This window comes from Polistes fuscatus, unplaced genomic scaffold, assembly GCF_010416935.1.
Source record: "Polistes fuscatus isolate 324 unplaced genomic scaffold, CU_Pfus_HIC Scaffold10, whole genome shotgun sequence".
In the NCBI taxonomy this organism is placed as follows: domain Eukaryota; kingdom Metazoa; phylum Arthropoda; class Insecta; order Hymenoptera; family Vespidae; genus Polistes; species Polistes fuscatus.
The window spans coordinates 147,274-167,623 of NW_025112998.1; the positions used below are offsets into that span (position 1 = coordinate 147,274).

The 20,350-nt window shown below is 32.5% G+C and overlaps 2 protein-coding genes across 2 annotated transcripts in view; one reads left to right on the forward strand and one right to left on the reverse strand.

Annotated features, from left to right (window-relative positions):
• Nucleotides 1-20,350, forward strand: part of LOC122524165 (HIV Tat-specific factor 1 homolog) — a 43,202-nt gene that overhangs the window by 1,137 nt on the left and 21,715 nt on the right. The window lies entirely within an intron of this gene.
• Nucleotides 8-9,080, reverse strand: LOC122524173. The gene is made up of 5 exons (XM_043646278.1): nucleotides 8,446-9,080; nucleotides 2,021-2,296; nucleotides 1,648-1,881; nucleotides 1,308-1,518; nucleotides 8-1,156 (listed from the first exon to the last, which is right to left on the reverse strand). Exons 1-5 carry the CDS (start codon nucleotides 8,480-8,482, stop codon nucleotides 916-918), a joined length of 999 nt encoding a protein of 332 aa, XP_043502213.1. The 5' UTR covers nucleotides 8,483-9,080; the 3' UTR covers nucleotides 8-915.

Below are 20,350 nucleotides of genomic sequence, written 5' to 3' on the forward strand. Positions count from 1 at the left end.
TTTAATGTTCGATTAAATGTTTTTTATTTTCGATATTATTCTAATTATAACATGAGACGTTAAACGTACAATGTTTGAGGCAGGCGATTGCGGTTCTACATATTTACAGATAAAGCGGTGTAAAAGTAACATTATTTCGATAGAATTATATATAATATACATGTATACGTATGTATAACGAGTTAAAATTAAGAATTTCAACTAGCAGTAATATTTAATTACTAAAAAAAACAAGTATTCGTTTCAATAACATGGACTTCTATATAACATCGATACATTACAAATTTTCATGTTTTTTTTTTTTTTTTTGAAGCATTCATTAATAGCGAAGAAATATTAATTTGATATGTTGTAGTACAAGGGTTTAATACTCGTAATCTCGAACTTGAGTTCATTATTAATTTTTTGTTCCTTTCTTTTTTAAATTTGGGAAGATTCTAAATAGACGATTATTTTATCTTCGAATAAATATGTTGAAAAACATATATAACGTTGTTAAAGAGAACGAATTACAATTAGATTCTAACAGATATTATATGTAGTTGTATATATATTTATATGTAGTTGTTCTTTTTCTTATATCGTTGTCTACAATTAAATCGTTTATCGCAACGTTCGATTTAGCTATTAATAAAGTTCAGAAAGATAGAGAATGAGAAGGAAAGAGAGAGAAAAGGAACTACGAAGGAATCGGCTTTTCATTTTCAATTAAATAAATTATCTCAGTCTGTAGCCTCGAGAGATTTCTCAAATTTCTTTTTCCTAATCTAAAAAAAAAAAAGGAGGAAAATTTTTTACTAAAAAGATAGAAGAGAGATAGAGAAAGAGAAAGAGAAAGAGAGGAAGAGAGAAGAAGAAAAACAAATGGCATTACGAGAAGCCGATGACTCGGTGGTGTAAATCGGATTACATTTTTCAAATTTTAAGCAAAACCTCCTCTCGTGCGAAATCATTGATTTTTGTTTGGAATTGAGATAATACGTCGTTTACATTCGATAATGTTTGCGGCTGATTATGTTCCGCGCTGCTCGGTCCATCTCCCAAAAAAGCACCGTATTCTTGCTTTTGAGATAAAATTTGTGCGACATTCGGCGTCGTCGCACTCGAAATCGTCCTGTTAGAATGATGTCGCATTTTTTCTTTCATACTTCTCTGCCTGAAATATGAATTACCAAGAAGATGAGTCTATTTTTATGTTCTTTTCTTTTCTTTTTTTTTTTTTATTAGAAAGATAAATTAGAACGAAAAGAGAGAGAGAGAGAGAAAGGATATATTTTTTTTTAATTAGATTATTTAAGATGATTTACTTGATAGGTGGCCTCCAGCCAGGATTCACACCATGCGCCCATTGTTGATTCGCGTTTTGTTCGGTCCAATCTCTGTTCCAATCAACCCGTCCTTTTTTTCGTTTATTATTTTGCCTCTGAAACTCGCCGGGATATTTTTTTCCTTGTTTACGAGGCTTTGCTCTTTGGTTTTGCGGTGCGAAAGGATCGGCCGTCTTTTTACGTCTTCTGGCTATAATTTTGTTTACGGTATAATTAGATTTAAAAAAAGTATTTCTTTGAAAATTCATTCGTGGACAAATTTTAATTAACAAGTCATGTTGATTCGATGTTATATTAAGAAATATTAATATATTTTCACCTATTCTCCCGGCTGGTACTTCACAAATATAATGCTTCCGTTGCACACAACTTTTGGCGTTCCATTTATATTTCAAAGAAGGATCCAATACAATGCAATGCCAGGCGTATTGTTCAGATTTGCCGGGATTTATTTTACCAAAGCTCTGAAAAACCATTTTCTCGCCGGTAACACCCCACTCCCATGCCATCTGTTGCCAGTTATAAATTCCACCTATCCATCGTTCCAATTTTGCTAAATAAAAGTTTCGTCTTCGTTAGGAAGGGTTAACGAGCAATTACGATTTTGTTAATTAAGAAATTTTATTTTAACGGTTTCAATGATTGTAGTAGTCACGTACGTGTATGTATATAAGTAAATCTGTTATACTTACTAAATTGATCACCCATCAGATATTTCCTTAACATTCTATCCTTCCCATTTCTGTCGAGTACCGCTAAAGTTGCATTTCTATCCTTGCAATGAAAGTACGCTTCTCTCCAGGGTGCTGTACCCGCGCTCAAGTAATAGCAAAATCTTTTCAATCGAAAAAATCCTATCGGGCAGGCGAATCGTTTGATCCGTTCGTGTTGTCGATTTGGTTTATCTTGATTTTTTGGTGGAATGGTTATACCGAAACTGTGAGGATCTACCAAGGTCGAGGATATCCCTGTAAAAAATTAGACAATTCTTTTTTCATTACTTTGAAATATTTCGTCCGTAACGTATTCATCAAATATTATACGATGTATTATTTATTAACATCTAACGCCCATACGAATATACGCTACGCGTATTTTATTTCTAATCTTTTGTTAATAATACGTAGAATTCATCTTTGAAGTTTATTTCATGAATTTCTAGTTGCACAGTTTGAAAGCATTTCGCGCAGTTATTTGCGCGTTCGGTTCTCTGCTTTTCAATTAATGCTCGGTTTAATTAATTTCAAAGTCTAGCGAAATCCGACATATGGAATCGAATCAGAAGCAGTACATCGTTTGATTTGAATTTCATTCGAACAATGTATATATATATATATATGTGTGTGTGTGTGTGTGTATTTGGATAGAAGGTTGGAGCACGGCCGTTCTAATAAATTACATTTTTCAAACGTATCCTTGAATGGAATTTTCAAAGATTACGTAAGTACTTATATCTATACATATGTACATGTGTCTGTTTCATGGTTGAATAGTCGTAAACGCCTATGTTATTACGAAAGGATATATTTTTCGATCGTTCTGACAAATGCGGGCTATTGTTTGAGAATCAATTTTCTCTCATACGATGTCGGAATACAATGGGAGATTATATGGGGATCAATTTTAACCGAACTGCCAACTCGTTATTTTTGTATTAATCCTGCCTGAAAAATCACTCTTGTTCGTTAGATTTATTTTTTTTTTATTTGATTTTTTTTTTTATTTGTTTCTTTTTTGTCCTCATTTTTTCTGTTATTTTCAACAATTTTCGTTTATCCCTATAATAAATCCGTAATTGTTACAAACGACTATATCGACGTTAGTTGCACGAAAATTGATGATATACTCGATATTAATTATATTCTTTGAATTATTCTGTTTAATAGTCTCTGGTATTCGTGAATAGTTATATGGCTTCTTTCTAATACGAATTTATGGCGGTTACATGGTTCGTGTCATTCCCGTTCGTCTAATTGACCGACATTGGGGATTCTCTCAGAGAACAACCGACTATTTATTACATTCACACGTTCACCAAGATCTTTTATTACTTTGCGACGATTACTTTTATTTCATACAATTATTTTGATATATTTGAAACAACTATTATTCGTATTTACGAATGCATTAACTTTTCCTCTCTCTTTCACGTTCTCCGTTTGATTTATCTGTAATTTTCTTGACCCGATTACGAAATTTCGATTAGTTATCAATGATACTTTTCTTTCAAATCCCCCCGTCGCCACTTTTATGTCAGTTACGCGAAACATCCTGTAGAGATATGAAGATCGATGAAGAAGTATCGTATCGGAAAGTTCAGAAACAAATTGAACAGTCCATCGACAGAGAAGAGCCAAGCTGAAAATAAACTTCCGCGTAGGGTGGAATGTGCTTAACCCGGTTCAATGCATTTAATGATGCCTATTCCGAGAAACAATATTGTTCTAGAAAATTGTCTTGGTTTTATTAACCAAACGGAGACACCGAAAATTCTATTCGCGTGTGAACGAACGACTATAAGATAATCTTATTGTAAGAGAAACAATATTTCTAATAGTAGTACTAAATTCAATTGTAAATTCGTTTGTACATTTTAATCTTTTAACTTTAATGAGATACTTTTTGAAAACAATTGAAAGTATTATTTTTGTTAATCGTATCGTCACGTTTATATTCAAGTTATTATATATTTTAGCAAAACACGACCTATTGTATTACATAATTTATATTATTGCACGAATTTAAATTTAATCGACAATAAATCGGCGAGTTGTTTCTAATGTGGAACATCTGCGAAGAATTTCTTTAAAACTTGCCAAGAATTACTCGTTGATTGATGTTTAGTCTCTTGGTTAGAATTATTCCTTTTTTTTTTTTTTTCTTTTTTTTTTCAGGAACATGTAACACAAACGATATTGCTTCAGAAATCGTTAACTTTTATCTTGTTCGCATATATGGTATATTCGTAATCGTCTACCGTAAACTGTTGGTAGTTTGCCGACATAAGCGGATGCGTATGCATTCGATGCAAATTTGTATGGGAATTTTTATTTTTTTTTTATCTTCCCTTTTTTTTTTATTATTATTATTTATACATACACCGCGAACGTGTATATACGGCGACGAATTTATTCAACAATTTTTCTATGTTCGATAGGTCGAGTCGCGGTACTCGTTAAAAAGAAAATTTACGTAACTTTTTCACATGTATGCATACGCTTATTATATTACACGCTACTATTTAATACGTAGTACATGCATATGTGTGTGTGCATAACCAACTTTGACTTGTTAATCATTCATGTCGATAATAAGCTCTTTAAACTTTGAAAATAGATTTATTTTTATCGAAGATATCTCGATAGAAATTTAATATCATTCGGTTTTCGTATCACTACTTATATTTTCTTCTTTTTATTTTTTAAAGAAAAATATGAAATGAATTTTCACACACACACACGCACGCACACGCACACACACGTAGAGTATTGAAAATCGTAAATTTATTTATAATTATTTTCATTTATTTTTCGGATAGGAGTCAATGTCGAAACGTTCGAGTTCGAGTTCTCGTAGCAGAATAATTTACGTCGACACAGGTAGAACGTGAATTATTGGACATACGCGGTCACGTGTTATCGTAAATTAAATTTCACTGTGTTGTAGAAATGGTCCAGTTTCGTGGTTTGGAACATCGCGAGTGCTAGGGAGTTATATTCCGTTTTAGTATTTGGCCAAGGATCGTTTGTTTGGGAAAACGATATCATCCATACATCAAGAAGATAGGATATCATCTTTACGCTTTAAATCGTAGTAGCACCGATGCTACCTTTCGAAAGATCCATTTTCTATAAACAAGTTCGAATTCGAGAGAGAAAGAGAGAGAGAAAACGAAAGCACGCAGTTATCCAATACCATTTTCGATGCATCGAATAATCACTATCCTTTTATAACGACACCGTGTTCCATTTATTATTTCAAAGTTGGAAGAAAGAGAGTCTTTTAAAACGAGTATTCGTGTTTATCCAATCTAATATATCGATCATAATTTTATTTTCCTATCATTCGTTTCTAAGATAAGGAAATAACAAAAAATAGAAGAAAGTTTATTACCAACGTTCGAAACACTTTATCGTTTGCCTTCTTAATATTCGATTTTATCTATTTTTTTGTTTGTCGGTATTATTAGTAAAAGTGTGCGTTGAATAGTAGGAATACAGGTCGAGTCAAACGTTGTTTTACTCAAATCATTTTCTTTATCGATTTTTATGTAAGAATAATTTTTTATTTTTTTTTTCGTAGATTAACTGATTCCGAGTAATCTTAAGTATTAACGATATTATATAAATTATATTTTATCTTAATTCGGTAAATAGATGATTACGATGGATGACAGGAATCGTTGATTCACTCTGTAAATACGCATACACGTTCGAATAGATATGCAAAAGAACATGCTGCGTAAATGGTTTTCCAGAACGTAATTCGTGAGTAATAGAGCAAGTCAAGTTACGTAGAAATTCGCGAGTTCGTATAATGATAAAACAACGGTAAACTTTCGATAATCCTGCTGCTAACTATGACGTTAATCGACCTAATTTTTCTCAAAACTTTGAATATTTTTAGAATTTTCTCGCCAAGTTGAAAAATAAATCGTTTTCTACGTTTTCTTAGCTGACGTTTATTTAATAATTAAAAGAGATTGTTAGATCCACCCACTAAATGTTTTTACTTTCATAGAGTAAATAATATATGGTATGTGTTACAAGGTAAACTCGAGCTTTGTATTGTAACAGGTTCAATTTCGCGCGTGACTCATTCACGAACTTTTGGTAGATTTAATAATATCCACTTGATTATTTCACCAAGATACATTTCTTTCTTAATTAGATAAATATTAATACATCTGTATACGTAAATTAAATATTCTTTTCCACTTATATCGAAATGTCTTTTTTGAATATAAACGAAAAAGATATTCGGATACCTGAATTCGTAATGTAATTTAAATTTGACTATAAACTTAATCTTATTCACCTAATACATTATCCCATACGATTTCAATTTTTATTTCTAAAAATAGAAATAAAAGATCTCGCGTTTGTCTCTCCGTGAGATATTCGAAGTTCATCGATAAGGTTTATCCTTGAATATTGTCGTTCCAGAGAAAGAAAGTCATACAAATTCATTAAAGAATATATATATATATATATATAAGACTCATAAAAATTCTTAAAGAATATATTAGAAATCCAACGATAAGCTAATTCGGTGTCTTTTCGTATCTGACTGAAACGTTTATGCGATAAGAGGATAAGAAGCAGTATTACATAAGTTGTGCAAGAGAGATAGAAAATAACCACAGTTTGTTTTAGTCTTTGAAAATTTATCGTGCCTTTTCTCGCGGACATGCAAGTGAAAGAGAGAGAGAGAGAGAGAGAAAATGAAATAAATTTGAATCTGGCTTGATAATATGTGCTCGCACTATTTGCTATCTTCTATCTCTATCTCTATCTCTCTTTTTCTTCCTCTCTTATTCGCCCTATCTTCGTGAACAGATTCTGAACAAGCGAAAATAGATCTTAGCCGGTTGGCTCTAAAGCTTTGCATCTATTCATCTATCCATCTCTCTCTTTCTCTCTCTCTCTTGCACTCTCGTGTTCTGGTGCTTTGGGGATAGAGTAACAACATAATTCGATTACTGGATCATTTACCGATAGCATCTAGTTTGCAAGGCTGGTGTTCTATCAAGTTACCTGACAATCGCTTGAGCAATTAACACGTCCAGCATACGTCGGACTTGGTACGATAGCTCATTTTCACGTAGATACAGCTTCCTCTCTCTCTCTCTCTCTTTCTCTCTCTCTCTCTCTCTCTCTCTCTCTCTCTCTCTCTCTCTCTCTATACGATGTTAGTTCGAAGATCATATCGGTATCTTATTAATTTTCTATTTAAAGAACGAACATTCCCTAAGGGTAAAAATTTCGATATTATTGAACGAGACGATTTACAAGTAGACCTTATTACAAATTGGTATCACTCTATTATCGTTATTTCGAAAGGTTTTAACGATACGCGACAGTAATAGAAAAATTGTTCATAGGCGAAGGACAACGCGGCGGGAGAATGGTCAAGGTTGGTTATGAAGAATTGTACTTGTTGGTTATCGATTACACAGACGTCAACACGATAGATTCAAATTTATTTAGAGACGTATAATCGGGATAATATCGCAATCATTTTCTTTCTCGAGTTTGTAGAATAAAAAAAAAATAAAGTTGTACAAGTTAATTGCATCTCGCGTTGATTTTTTTTTGTTTTTATAATATTACATTTAACCTTCGTAGTTATATTCGCGGGAAGAATTTATATATTCATACCTACACGTCTTTTTCTTTTTCGTAATCTACGACGCCTTTATAAAATCGATTATGCGATTTTTGTTTTACTATTTTTTTCTTTCTTTTTTTTTCTTTTTTTTTGTATCGTTCGAAAAAGACGTCTTATATCGTCGCTTTTATAATCGAATACACACTTCACGCATATTCTCATCTAGAGAATCCGAGATATCGCGTGTTATCTTTGCGAACCAATTTGAAAATTTCTAATTGGTTCGTCGCGTGTATACATTTAAGTTGGCGCGCATGCGACGATCGTTACCTGGTGTGTGTTAGTTCGTACGTGGGACAAATGTGAGTTTCGCATTCCATCCTCAAAGATTTATGCATCGATAACACCGTCTATGTTTCATATCGTTAATTAATGTTAATTCGTTAACGCGTTCGTTTATCGATTCATATCCATTTTTTAACGAGACGATTTTTTTCTGATGTCTAATACCTATCAGTATTGGTTGAGTAAACAAATTTTATAATTTCTTATTAAATATTTGCACGCGATTATTTTGTTTATCTCGTTATACGAGAAAAAATATTCGTCAGAGTCATTTAACAAGTTCACGCGATTATTTTAATAATAATAAACGTTGCGATTATAGAAGATACAAAAAAATATATATATATGTATATAAATGTACAAACACGAGGATACGTTTTTTTGTTTTTTTTTTTTTCGTTTAAAAATAAGGAATAAACGTTTAGACGTTAAATTATTTTACCTGTCGCACAGAGCAGAACGATCCAAAGTTTCCACATGATTTATGTCAGAGTACAAAAATCGCGATAACTTATTCACCAAAATCGTCGTTAGAGTTACGAAGACGAAGATACGAAATCGTCCTCATTCTCGAGCACTCGTTAGTCGCGTTTATATCACCTTCGACCTTTTTTTCTCTCTTGATAGATGATCGATCGATCGATCGATCGATCTACTATCGATCAGATATTAAAATCTATCTTACTAAAAATAGATTAAAAAGCTAAATAGATCAAAATGTTTCTCTCGTTAATTCGATTATATATTATCTTTATAATATAATTAAATATATATATATATATTTATCTTATATAAACAAAAACGATCGTGATATATTTTTTTTGGTTTTGCACTTAACGAATGAAAGTAAGAACGTTCTTTTCGATATGGGGGAAAAAATAATATCAAACGATTGTTCACATATTTTTGTTCTCTTTAGTCTTTCTTCGAATTAGAACATTTTTTTTTTTTTTGATTAGTTATTGTCGTTCATTTAATATGAATTTGTACGAGGAACGTTCTTCGATGAAGGTTCGCGGACGACTGAGGCTGCCACCGACATCGAGTCCACCACGTCGACGAGGAGGTGTAGGTCTCGAGTATAGAGGGAGAGTACGAAAGAGGAAGAGTGAGAGAGTATAAGGGAAAGATAGATAGATATAGAGAGAGCTAGAGAGAGAGAGAGAGAGAGAGAGAGAAACGCGAGTTTTCGATCCTGACTACTACTCGTACTTCCTACCCGGATACTTTCTCGATATCGTAGCATTTTTCAGACTACACTTTTACCCAGCTGCGTTTGCCATCATTTCTTCTGTCAAATAACGAGCAAGCAGGGTGACATGTGACACTACCTGGATTTCTTCCTCTCGAGAAATGCGAGAAGGGAAAAAATGGAGAAAGAGAATAAAAAACGCAGTGGTAGAAGAAAGGAGGCAAGGAGAAAGAAAAAAAGAAAATATTGCGGGAAGAACGAGCTTCTTCTTCCTTCCGAGGAAAAAAATGAAAAGAAAGATATATGTAGGGAGAGAGAGAGAGAGAGGGAGAGATGCAAAAAGAATTTTTCTTTCATTGTGTCGCATTGCTTTCGTCTCTCCTTTCATCGCGGCCGATTCTTTTTCCGGGTAGTTCGTTTTTTTTCTTTTTTTTCTTTTTTTATTATAAAAAATTTCAAAACGAACGCGGGTCAGCTTTTTTTTTTTATTCTCCCTCGAGCAAAATTTCCTCCGGGATAAATCTTCTCTTCATCGAGACGAATTATCTATTATTTCGTGTCATGAAATAGATTTCGATGGTATTCCGCGTTATATTCTCATTGTTAGATGTATCCGCGAAATGGATATAGTATAATACGGATTTATTTTATGCACCAGCGACAAAAAAAAGTATTCCCATGCACGGGTTGTTCCTAACTTTTCTTTTTTTTTTACTCTCTCTCTTTTTATATATTTTTTGTTGGTCGTTGTTGTTGTCTTTTTTTCAAATGTAAAATAATATGTAGATATGTAGATATGCAGATGAACAACGTGACGTACAACTTGATCTTTTTGTATTTTTTTTGTTTTGTTTTTTTTCTCGTCAGCATAAATATTTGAAAATAATAATAACGAAGTATTGTATTCTATACGGTACACGTTGTTGTTTATTTAAAAATAAATCAAAATAAAAAAAAATAAAAAAAGGAAGAAAAAGAAGAAAAAGAACGAACTAACGCTATTGTAAATATAATTTTTATTTCCCGGAGGCAGGAGCTCCTTTTTTTTTTTTGAATGTTACATTTTAACGAGACGGAATTCATTCACTTCTTAGATTTACGCTCGAGGGAAAATGCAACAATTCTTTTACCGAACTCCGTATTATAAATATTATTAATCTAGAAACTCCTTGAGAAAGTGGGTAAATTTTTGACGCAACTGGTCCGGAAAGATTGTGAATGCTGAAAGGTGGGTTAGCAGAAAGAAGGAAACGGAGAGAGAGAGAAAGAAAGATAAAGGTAGAAAAGAAATATACAGTCTTCGTCTTTAAATTACCAAGCTGGTTTAATAAGCGAATAGAGGGGGAGATTGTACCCTTATTTTCAACCCGAACAAAACGAATACTACGATTTCGCTCGAGTTAACTGAGAATCCCTTCTCCCTTATAGCAGTGCTCGGTCTCAAAAATGTTTCCTCAAAAGAAAATAAAACATTAAAGGAATAATACGATATTGCTATGGGAAGAAAATGAAATTCTTACTCTTCGGAATGTTATTCGTTCTTTTGAAATGTTACATTAATAAAACGTAAATAAATCAAAAATTTGTATCTGACGTAAAGCAGCCCGATCGAACGAATTTAACATCGTTACTTCATTTTTATCCTATCGTATTACCGTGGTTATTCGAGAAAGATTTCGTTGAAATTAATCGGAAATAAATAAAGAAAAAAAGAAAAAAACAAAACAAAATGAAAAGGATGGAAAAAGGGATTTGGATTAAAAATAAAATAATTCATCAGGGGCAAGAAGTGTGCGCGCGTTGATATAAACGACTCGTTTATAACTTCAACACGATATATACATGTATGCATTTATTTAAACATGTATATAGGTGTACATATATTGGCTTCCGCTTCGTTGAAACATTGAAGTGGAGGAAGCATCGATTCGATTTCGGCGGATGTAAAACGCAGGAGCGACTCTGTAAGCTCGACGATAAAATACAAGAGCGATTATCGTAAAGAGAGAAAGAGAGAGAGAGAGAGAAAAAAAAAAAGACAGAGAAAGAGAGTGGTCTCTCTCTCTCTACGTCGAAATATTCGGTTCAACGAACCCATACCCCTTTTGGCCCAAGAGAAAGAGAGAAAGAGAGAGTAACATCGTGTATTTCGTACCGAGAAGGAGGCGTTGGCGGTTGAAATATGTTCGGTGCATAGAGTTCACGCTCGTAAGAATTGAGATCAGTGGTCGTTGCATTTACGAGTACGGGTCTTATTCATCTTGTAACATCGACGAACCATTAATATTCTCTTACGTACCTTATTTTTCGTACATACGTAATATTGTATTTACATTATGTACGATACATTGATACAGTTATCAATTCCTTTCAATTCAACGAGGTAAACAACAAAAATTTTTTCTCTTCGAATTCATTTAAATAATCGTCGTCTATTGTAAGATATTCGAGAAACGTCATCCCCTTTTTTTATACGCTATTATTAAACTACTCGTTTCGAATTTATTCATGCAAGACACGTATATTATAAAACTTTGCACGATTTGTAACGCTCTATAAAGAAATCGAGATGATCTAATTTTTTTGTCTTCTTCTTCTTCTTCTTTGTTTCTTTATAGATTCTTACTCATTATTTTCTCTACTAACAAGATTTCCCCTCGTCGATGTCATGAACATCTTTTCGTCGAAGAGAGATTATTAATTTTTTTTCTTGCTTTTCTTTCTTCTCTTCGTATTATTTTTTGTATTTCTTTCTCTCTCTCTCTCTCTATCTTTTCTCATCATCGAAATATCTTAGAGTTCTAATCGTGTATTTAATGAGCTATCGAGTAGACTCACTCGATTGGCTAAAACCCTGAACCACTAGATAGACTCATTTCATTCTTTTTTCTTTTATAATACAGATCGATGTAGTGATTCGAAGGAATAATTATGCCTTTCTTCGGGATGTAGCGCTGATTGCCGATATAATTGTTCATTAATGAGCGAGGGAACAAATAGGTGAATATCTTATCGATAGTTGATTGGGGAGTAACGTTAATTACCGTATCGTGTATCTTTGATGATCCGATAAGAGTGGAACTTCTCGGTTAAATTCGATTCCTCTTTTAATTGGGTCTTGTAACGTTTTGCTGAGCCATCATCGCACATTCGAATATTAAACGTTATTTATAGTTTTTTTTTCTTATTTATCTTTGCCTTTGTTTTATCGTCGAAGATAAAATGCAAAGAGTCCAGATTTTAAACCGCAACGACGACAACCACGACGACAACGAACAAGAAGAAGAAGAAGAAGAAGACAACTTTTATGCGTACCAATGGTGAACGACTGAACAAATATCGTTATCTCTCCTCTCAGTTATTTTCTCATCCTTGAACTCGGATACCGTTTGGCGTCACCATCTCACGTTTACATACCTTGTACCACCGTCTACATTCGCCAATACCCGCCCGGCTTCTCTTTCTTGAAATTCTATGGGCATACGTAAAACCGTACTCTATGGTACGAACGACCTTCGTTGATTTTATTCCCTCCCTGAAGTAAAACTCCACTCGGAGTGTGTCTTTCCTTTTGAAACTCTCTCGCATTCTATTCTTCTCATATAAACGTTAAATATTGATCGCACGATCCGAGCTCTAAGGTTAATTAAAAGAACGAAAATTTTTTTCCTCCCCCCTCTCGTCCCAGTTCCTTTCTTCCCCTTTTACTCTTTTCTTCTTTATTATTTCAAAGGAATAACAATTTTGCGAAGATTTGATTTTAAGTATTTATTTATATTTCTTTCTTTCTTTTCTTGCTTTTTATTCCTTATATTATTATTATTTTATTAAGATTCCTTTTGCTTATAAGAGTTTTATTTTACGATCCCAGGTGCATCATAGCTATTATACTTCTCTTCTCTGCATACTTATTTTCTTCAGATTTTATAATTGTTATCGCTTAAGAAGGATTATACGAATTTTCTTTGTTCCAGTACATTTTATTTCCTAAGTCATTCTTTTAAGCACGTATCTCGTAATATATTTCTATTCTTAATACTTTAATATTCATAGCCAACATCAAAGATGATGCATTTTTGTACTTACAATTAAACAGTATTTTTGTATCGTCGTATTTCACACCTACGTGAATCTTAATCAGTTCGACTCATTAGATATTGCTTTCACGCGAGTTCTACTTTTTCCGTGTGTGTATCTATCTCTTGCTTTTTATTTCCTTCTTTCTTCTGGTATCTCGAAGGACGTTTTAAACGAGAGACTCTTCGTTTTTCATACAAAACGATTTCACTCGTGCCATGCAGTTGGTTATTCGTATACGCGTCTTCTTAATTAAAAGACATTGTAACGTTTCTTTTGTTCAATCCTTTTATTTATTTTCTTTTTCTTTTTTTTGTTAACATACGTTTGGCTCCCGGATGATAAATGTTTCAAATAAAAATCTACGACGTTTTTATTCATAAAATTATCGACTAGTGTTTCACGGTTTAATTATCTTTTTTTTCCTATCGAAAGTAGACACGCGATTGCAGTAACGCTTACGCCTCGTAAAATCCCACGCGAATTTGAGTAGGAGCATTCGTTTATCTCAAAAAATCTCACGAGTCAAATCTTGGCTGCAAGTATTACGTTCCATCTCAACAGGTCGATTAAGTAACTTTTATTGTTCTTTCGAAACGTAGTCTACCACGTTTGCGACCGTCCAGTTATAAGACAGTAACAGTCGTTTGGTCGTTTTTATAAATCATTTCTATCATATTTTTCCTCTCGTGAATTCAGTTAATAGTGAGTCGACTAACGAATTAAACGACGTTTGATTTATTTCAGATTTTCAAATTGCAATCGTATTATTAGTCATCGATGGATCGAAACAAATCAATTTCTGTTCGTATATACACTTGTAAATAATTAATTATACTTATTATAATTAATATAACAATTATACTTATATATACTAGTAAATAAATAATTAATATCGTTTAAATATATTGTATCAAATTAAAATTAATGATTATCGTGATTAATTGCATTCTTCATATTTTGCACGTAACAAACGTATAATCACACACCTGATGATGATATACTTTTCTTCGAAAGATAAACAAAATGAAAGAAGAAAAATGCCGATTGAATTTGGTATGATGGTTATATGGTGGTGGAGTAGTTTAAATCGAAAACTCGCGGCTTCGATCGGGTTCATACACGACTGTGATGTATCCAATAGATAGCACAGTGATAAATGGAATTGGCGTGTGGCCATTAAACGGAAACGCTTGTCCCACGAGCTAGCTTCTCTGCGGCGTGACGATATTTTTGAAGCAGGTTTATCTCGAGGTGCTTAAGTTCACGAGTTCGGCCAACGACAAATCGATTTTGCTACGAGACCGATGAGCTTTTGGTTACGCTTCGATTCCTCCAAAATACGCACACACACACACACACACACACATCTATATATTCCGAGTTATTTGGTTTTATTTTGCCAAAATTTTCAGTTCCTTCTCTTCCATGTTGTTCCTTTTTTACTTTTCTCATTTTCAGAAGTCATTTGACAAGAAAGACGTCACGCGTATTATTATTTTTAAATCGTGATATATAAAAAAAAAATATATAAAATTTGTTTTCCGTCGTCGTTTAATTCGCGTCAAAGTAATTCCGTTTAATTTCGTTCTATCTCGGTTCGAAATTATTTTATATCTAATCATTAGTTTCTCTTCTTTTTCTATATCTCACCCCCCCCCTTCTTGTCATTATTATTTTATTATTTATTTCGATAACGCGGTAGCAAAAGAATGAAGAAGAGAAGGTGTGGTGGGGTAGGAGTGGAAAAGGAAGGCGGGGGGAGGGTTAATAGAATCTTGTTTGAGCTATTCGTTACGTTTAACACGGTTAACCGGATATCATCGAAAAATAGGTAGAACGACGCATCGATGGCCGTGAGTCATTGGCATAATCATCCTATCGTTAAATTCCTCGCGTAAATTCGCGATCGCAACATAGTAATTACGTTGTTTTCGCGTTACGCAAATTAATTTCTCCCCCTCCACCCCCCCAACTCTCTCTTTTTCCCCCGTTTTTGTCGTTTTTCAACCGATAAGCGCTTTTTATCGTGAAACACGCACGAAGGGAAATTTATTTATAAAATGAAATTATCTTTCGCGAAAGGGAGGAACAAAAAAGTAAATTAATATAAATACCAAATAAATCGAACAAAAGAAAATGATTATTAAATTTAATCCACCTTTGGATGTTTTTGCACTGCAATTTCTGGAATTTTTTACATATCATATTTTTTTCATTTATTTTCATTTATTTTTATTTATTTATTTATTTTTTTTTTTTTCTTTTTTCATACCCTACCTAGAGTCAATACTTTTAAAGCCTATGCCCCCCACTATGTGGCGTACGTGGCAATAACTGTCGCACAACCATTTGGGATTCTGGGTTAAAACCTTAACAACGACGGGTTCGTTGACTCTCCGTTGCTTTTGTTGCTTCTTTCATCATTCGAGAAAAAATTAGTTTTTTGATGCGAAAAATAATTGACCATATAATAAAATCAATTTTCAAATTATCAATAAAAATTAGTTTCAATTAGTTTCTAGTATCTGTGATAGATTACGAGATAATGTTTCTATCATTAATTTGTACTCAATAAAAAAAAATATATATAGGGTGACACAAAAGAAAAATATTTTTACATTATTAAGAGAGTTTGATATCTCTTGTAAGACAAAATAATAATAGTTGACTACTATCAAACGACTCAATAAATTTCAAGAACTCGACTTTAACGCGTTACATCCTCCTGCTGCAGTTTCTCTTTCTCATTTCTCTTTTCTTTTTCTTCCTCGCTCTCATTCTCATCGTGGTATTTCGAATCAAAAAAATTTATAACTCTCGGTGATTCCATCACGTACGGCGCGTTTAAAGTATATTAAATCTCGTTGAATTTCGCAGAACTTCAGTGGTAACGGCGAATTCAAAAGCTAGCTTGAATAATGCGATCCAATGTCGACCATGGAAATTCAGTTCGTTCCATTAAGCTTTAATAAAGCTATTGTCGGAAAGGAGAACAAAAATGAAAAATAATAAGAGGAAAGGGGGAAAGAATGAGAAATAGAGAAAGGGAAAGAGAAAGCACAAAAAAAAAAGAATGAGAGACAAAGATGGAATGTGTAGCAGACAAGCAAGAAATCGTCGATGCGAGTAATTATGCTCTTTAGTCTCATACACTCACACATATACACATATATACGTACACGTGTACATTTAAATACGCATAGTGCTATTATTGTTGAATAATTTCGATGCTTTCTCGCATCGTTGCACGATGATGAGCTATCGTGTTCGATATTGACGCTCGTAACTTTAAAAACTTCGTCATCTGCATTTTTGATGTGTTATCCGATGAATAATAATTATTTCAAAAATTTGAATGGATATTGGCCTCGCGTGCATTCTTGTTTTTTATCTTACGTCATTCTTCTTTTTTTCTTTTTTTTTTTCTTCTTTTTATATATATATTTTTTTTTGTATTTAAATTATTTTATATACACACATACTTTTATTATACTTAAAACAGGTTTTTTTGTATATTGGCCTCGCGTGCGTTCTTGTTTTTTATCTTATGTCATTCTTCTTTTTATATATATATATTTTTTTTGTATTTAAATTATTTTATATACACACACATACTTTTATTACACTTAAAACAGGTTTTTTCAATTTCATATTAAATGATCTATAAAGAATAATGATAATGATAATAATAATTATCTGTTTGATGATCGACAAGTTTTTAATACAATTATTTTATGCGTGTTCGTGAAAATTTATTCGCAAACAAAAAAGAAAAAAAAGAGAGTGAGAGAGAGAAATAAACAAAAAGAAATAGGGAAAAAAAATTCAAACATAGGTTCTTCATTTGGAGCGAGTTTCTCGGTTGCATCTTGACCTTACGATGGTTCCACGCACTTATACTAAAACCGGTTCTATAAAGCGAAAAGTGGAGTAAACGCGGAGATCGTGAAAAAAAAAACAAGAAGCAAAGGTGGATTTCATTTTGAGTTTCGTCTGGTAAAGAACAAATGGATTTCGTAGTTCGATTTTTCTTTTTCTTTCTTGAGATTTGCAAAAGAGTAGTAGAGAAAACTCGGATGTCATTTATCTTATCAGAAGCGATATAAAATTGTTCGATTTATGGATTAATGATGTACTTAGTTGAATTCCTTGTCGGAGCTTTTATTTATTTGTTTTTTTTTTCTTTTCTAAATAATAACTCAGTGATAATCAGATTTTTTCTTTTTATTATAACGCATATTCCTTGTGTCCGAGCATTTCGATTATCGATAAAATATGTTTCTAGGAAGTCTTATTTACGCCTATCAATATTTATAACTCGGATCGTTAGTTTCGTCGTTACGGTTTGACAGTAACAGTTATTTATACAGATATTTATTTCTAGTTTGTCAAAGCGTGATACACGCCTTAGATCAACGAGTTAAATCGTACGTAATTATTTAATTAGACTCGTTCATCATAAATAATTATTTTTATTTCCAGGATAGGACTAACTTGTTATTACGCTCTATTATCGAAAAAAGGAAACAAAAAATTAAAAACTGAAGAACTTGCTACATAATAGATAGATAGATAGATAGACAGATAGGTAGGTAGAAAGAGAGAGAGGAAAGAGTAGGAAATGATAAATAAAAAAGAACCGATGATAGAATATACGTAATTATATATTTTTGTCCAATGAATCAGCCCGTAGCGATTCGGTATGGGATACAAGGAGGAACGAACGTTATTCGAATCGAAAACAACGTTGGAATGTTCAGAGAGGCAACGTTCTACCAATTTTAATTAAATTTCGTTATATATCGGTACGAATATCGGGATATTTCTTTTTTTTTTTCTTTTATTTTATATTCGAAAGTTTCCTCAACGTTATTTTAAGAAGTGAAACGCATAATCGATGTGTCATTTTTGATGGGATGATAAAGGATTGCGTTTATTTTTCAAATCTATTTGTATGTTATTTAATTCGTAAACATTTTGCATAGTAAATAGAATCGTAAGAACGAAGAGAATGTTTTATTTTGTTTTTTTTTTTTTTTTAAAAAAAAGAAGTATATCGTTCGACGAGTTTAATACGTTTGCTGCTAGCAACGAACGTCTCGTCCGGTAAGAAATAGAGTGAGATTTTTATTTTTTAAACGTTTCTCCTTGGTTCCTTAGAAATCCGACACAATTCCTTTCGTGGTTCGATGCATTTTTAAACGTTCGGAAAGCACGAAGCTCTGGAAAACTTCCTCGGTCCTGTCCAACGTCGTAGAAAACTTTAGTTAAAATACTTATCGGTTCACATAGTATACTAACCTTTTAAAAAAGATATAATGGACAAGGAAATAAGAAAAAGAAAACAAATGCCGTTGTTGGTTCGATAATGGCAAAGTTTCGTTTAGTTTATGTGTCTCCTTTTTTTATTTTTTTTTTTTATTTTTTTTTCTTAACAATTTTTAAACGAATGCGACAAAGTTAAATAACATCACCCCCGAATTAATTAAAATTTATTATTTTTGTTGGCTTAAGTAAGAACATTTTTTGTTGGGGAGGGGAGGGGAGTTATTTCTTTTAGATAATGTCATTGGAAAAAAGTTTAATACGCAAAATTATAGTCGAAAAAAAATACTTCTTCCCTGAGTCATTCGAGTTTTCTCTTCTCGTGGCTGTCTGCCAAGCAGCTTGTCCAGATGTAAAGTTGTTGCCGATCGTATAACGCACATACAAACTCTTTTGGCGGCTCCTTTCTTTTTCTTTTTTCTTTTCTTTTTATATTTTCTTTTAAAAACCATTTGCGACTCATTCGAGAATCGTTGATTTTGCAATTGTAATTAATCTTCGTAACGATTTCGTTTCATGGTTTCACTTACCACGGATCGTTCATTTATTATCCTTATTTGGATTTTATGAATTGTCGAAAATCGAACCTTGGTATAAGGTACTTAAAATGTTCGTTTATGGATTTTCAGTTATAATATTATTACGGAAATGTAAATATCAATAATGTTTTAAACGATACATGCCGAATTAAAGTGAATATTTCGAAGTAGTGTATACTCCGTTAGGCCGGAAGTAGAAATGTGTCTGCACTTTTAAACTCACTAATAATAAGTTTCTTGTATCCTTCATATCCACACCCACAATCCTTACATTCTTCTCCCTCCGATCATAATTCTTCTTATATATTCATTCTCAGAATTTGTCACTCCTCGTAACATTCTTTCATACTTTTTATACCTACTTTATTTGCACAGTATATCATTTCTATGGCTTATTCATCTCTGTTGTGTACCTTACAATGATAATAATAATAATAATAACATGTAGATTAAATGAGATTTAATACAAAATTATTGAATATTATTTATAATACATTTACAATTATACAAATGTGCATGTAAAATGAGCAGACTTTCGTTATCTAACTTGTTGCGTTGTTGGAACAGAATAAATTTCACATTGCCAGTTTACTGTCATATTTATATATAATAATAATTGATCATCGGGTTAAGAAGTTCGAGATAAGTCGTCGTTCTCTTTCATCTCGATGTCGTACCTGGAAGAAGATTTTCCACGAAAGGAAGCGGTCACCGTGCGTTTGAAACGAACCCGGTTGGTTCGCTACACCCATTCAGGTAGAACTGGAACTCGCTTTTCAATAATTTATACGGCTTTCTATTGCATAAACCTTTATCGTCTCTTGGCGAATGATCTTTGTAGAATTTCTAAGACGTTAGGATTATCCGTGCAAAGGTCCAGACTTTAAAAAGATGTTGAATCTATGCAAATTTGAAAGCTTTCGTTCTTGGAGAATATATAAAAGGATTTCAAGAAAGTATCACGAAAAACGTTGAATAATATTTAATGTTTATCTTAGCAATTTTTATCTCAATAATTGTAATTCTTGATTCGTATTTTTATATAGTTTATAAAATATCTATTATAATCATCATAAACGAATTTGTATATAATGAATGTTTATTAGAGAAAAGTATAGTCAGATTTTAAAATAGAAAATTATCATTCTCAAAATATATTTCTTGAGTGAAATGATTAAACTAGATGTAGTAGCACTCGAACTAACTCGATA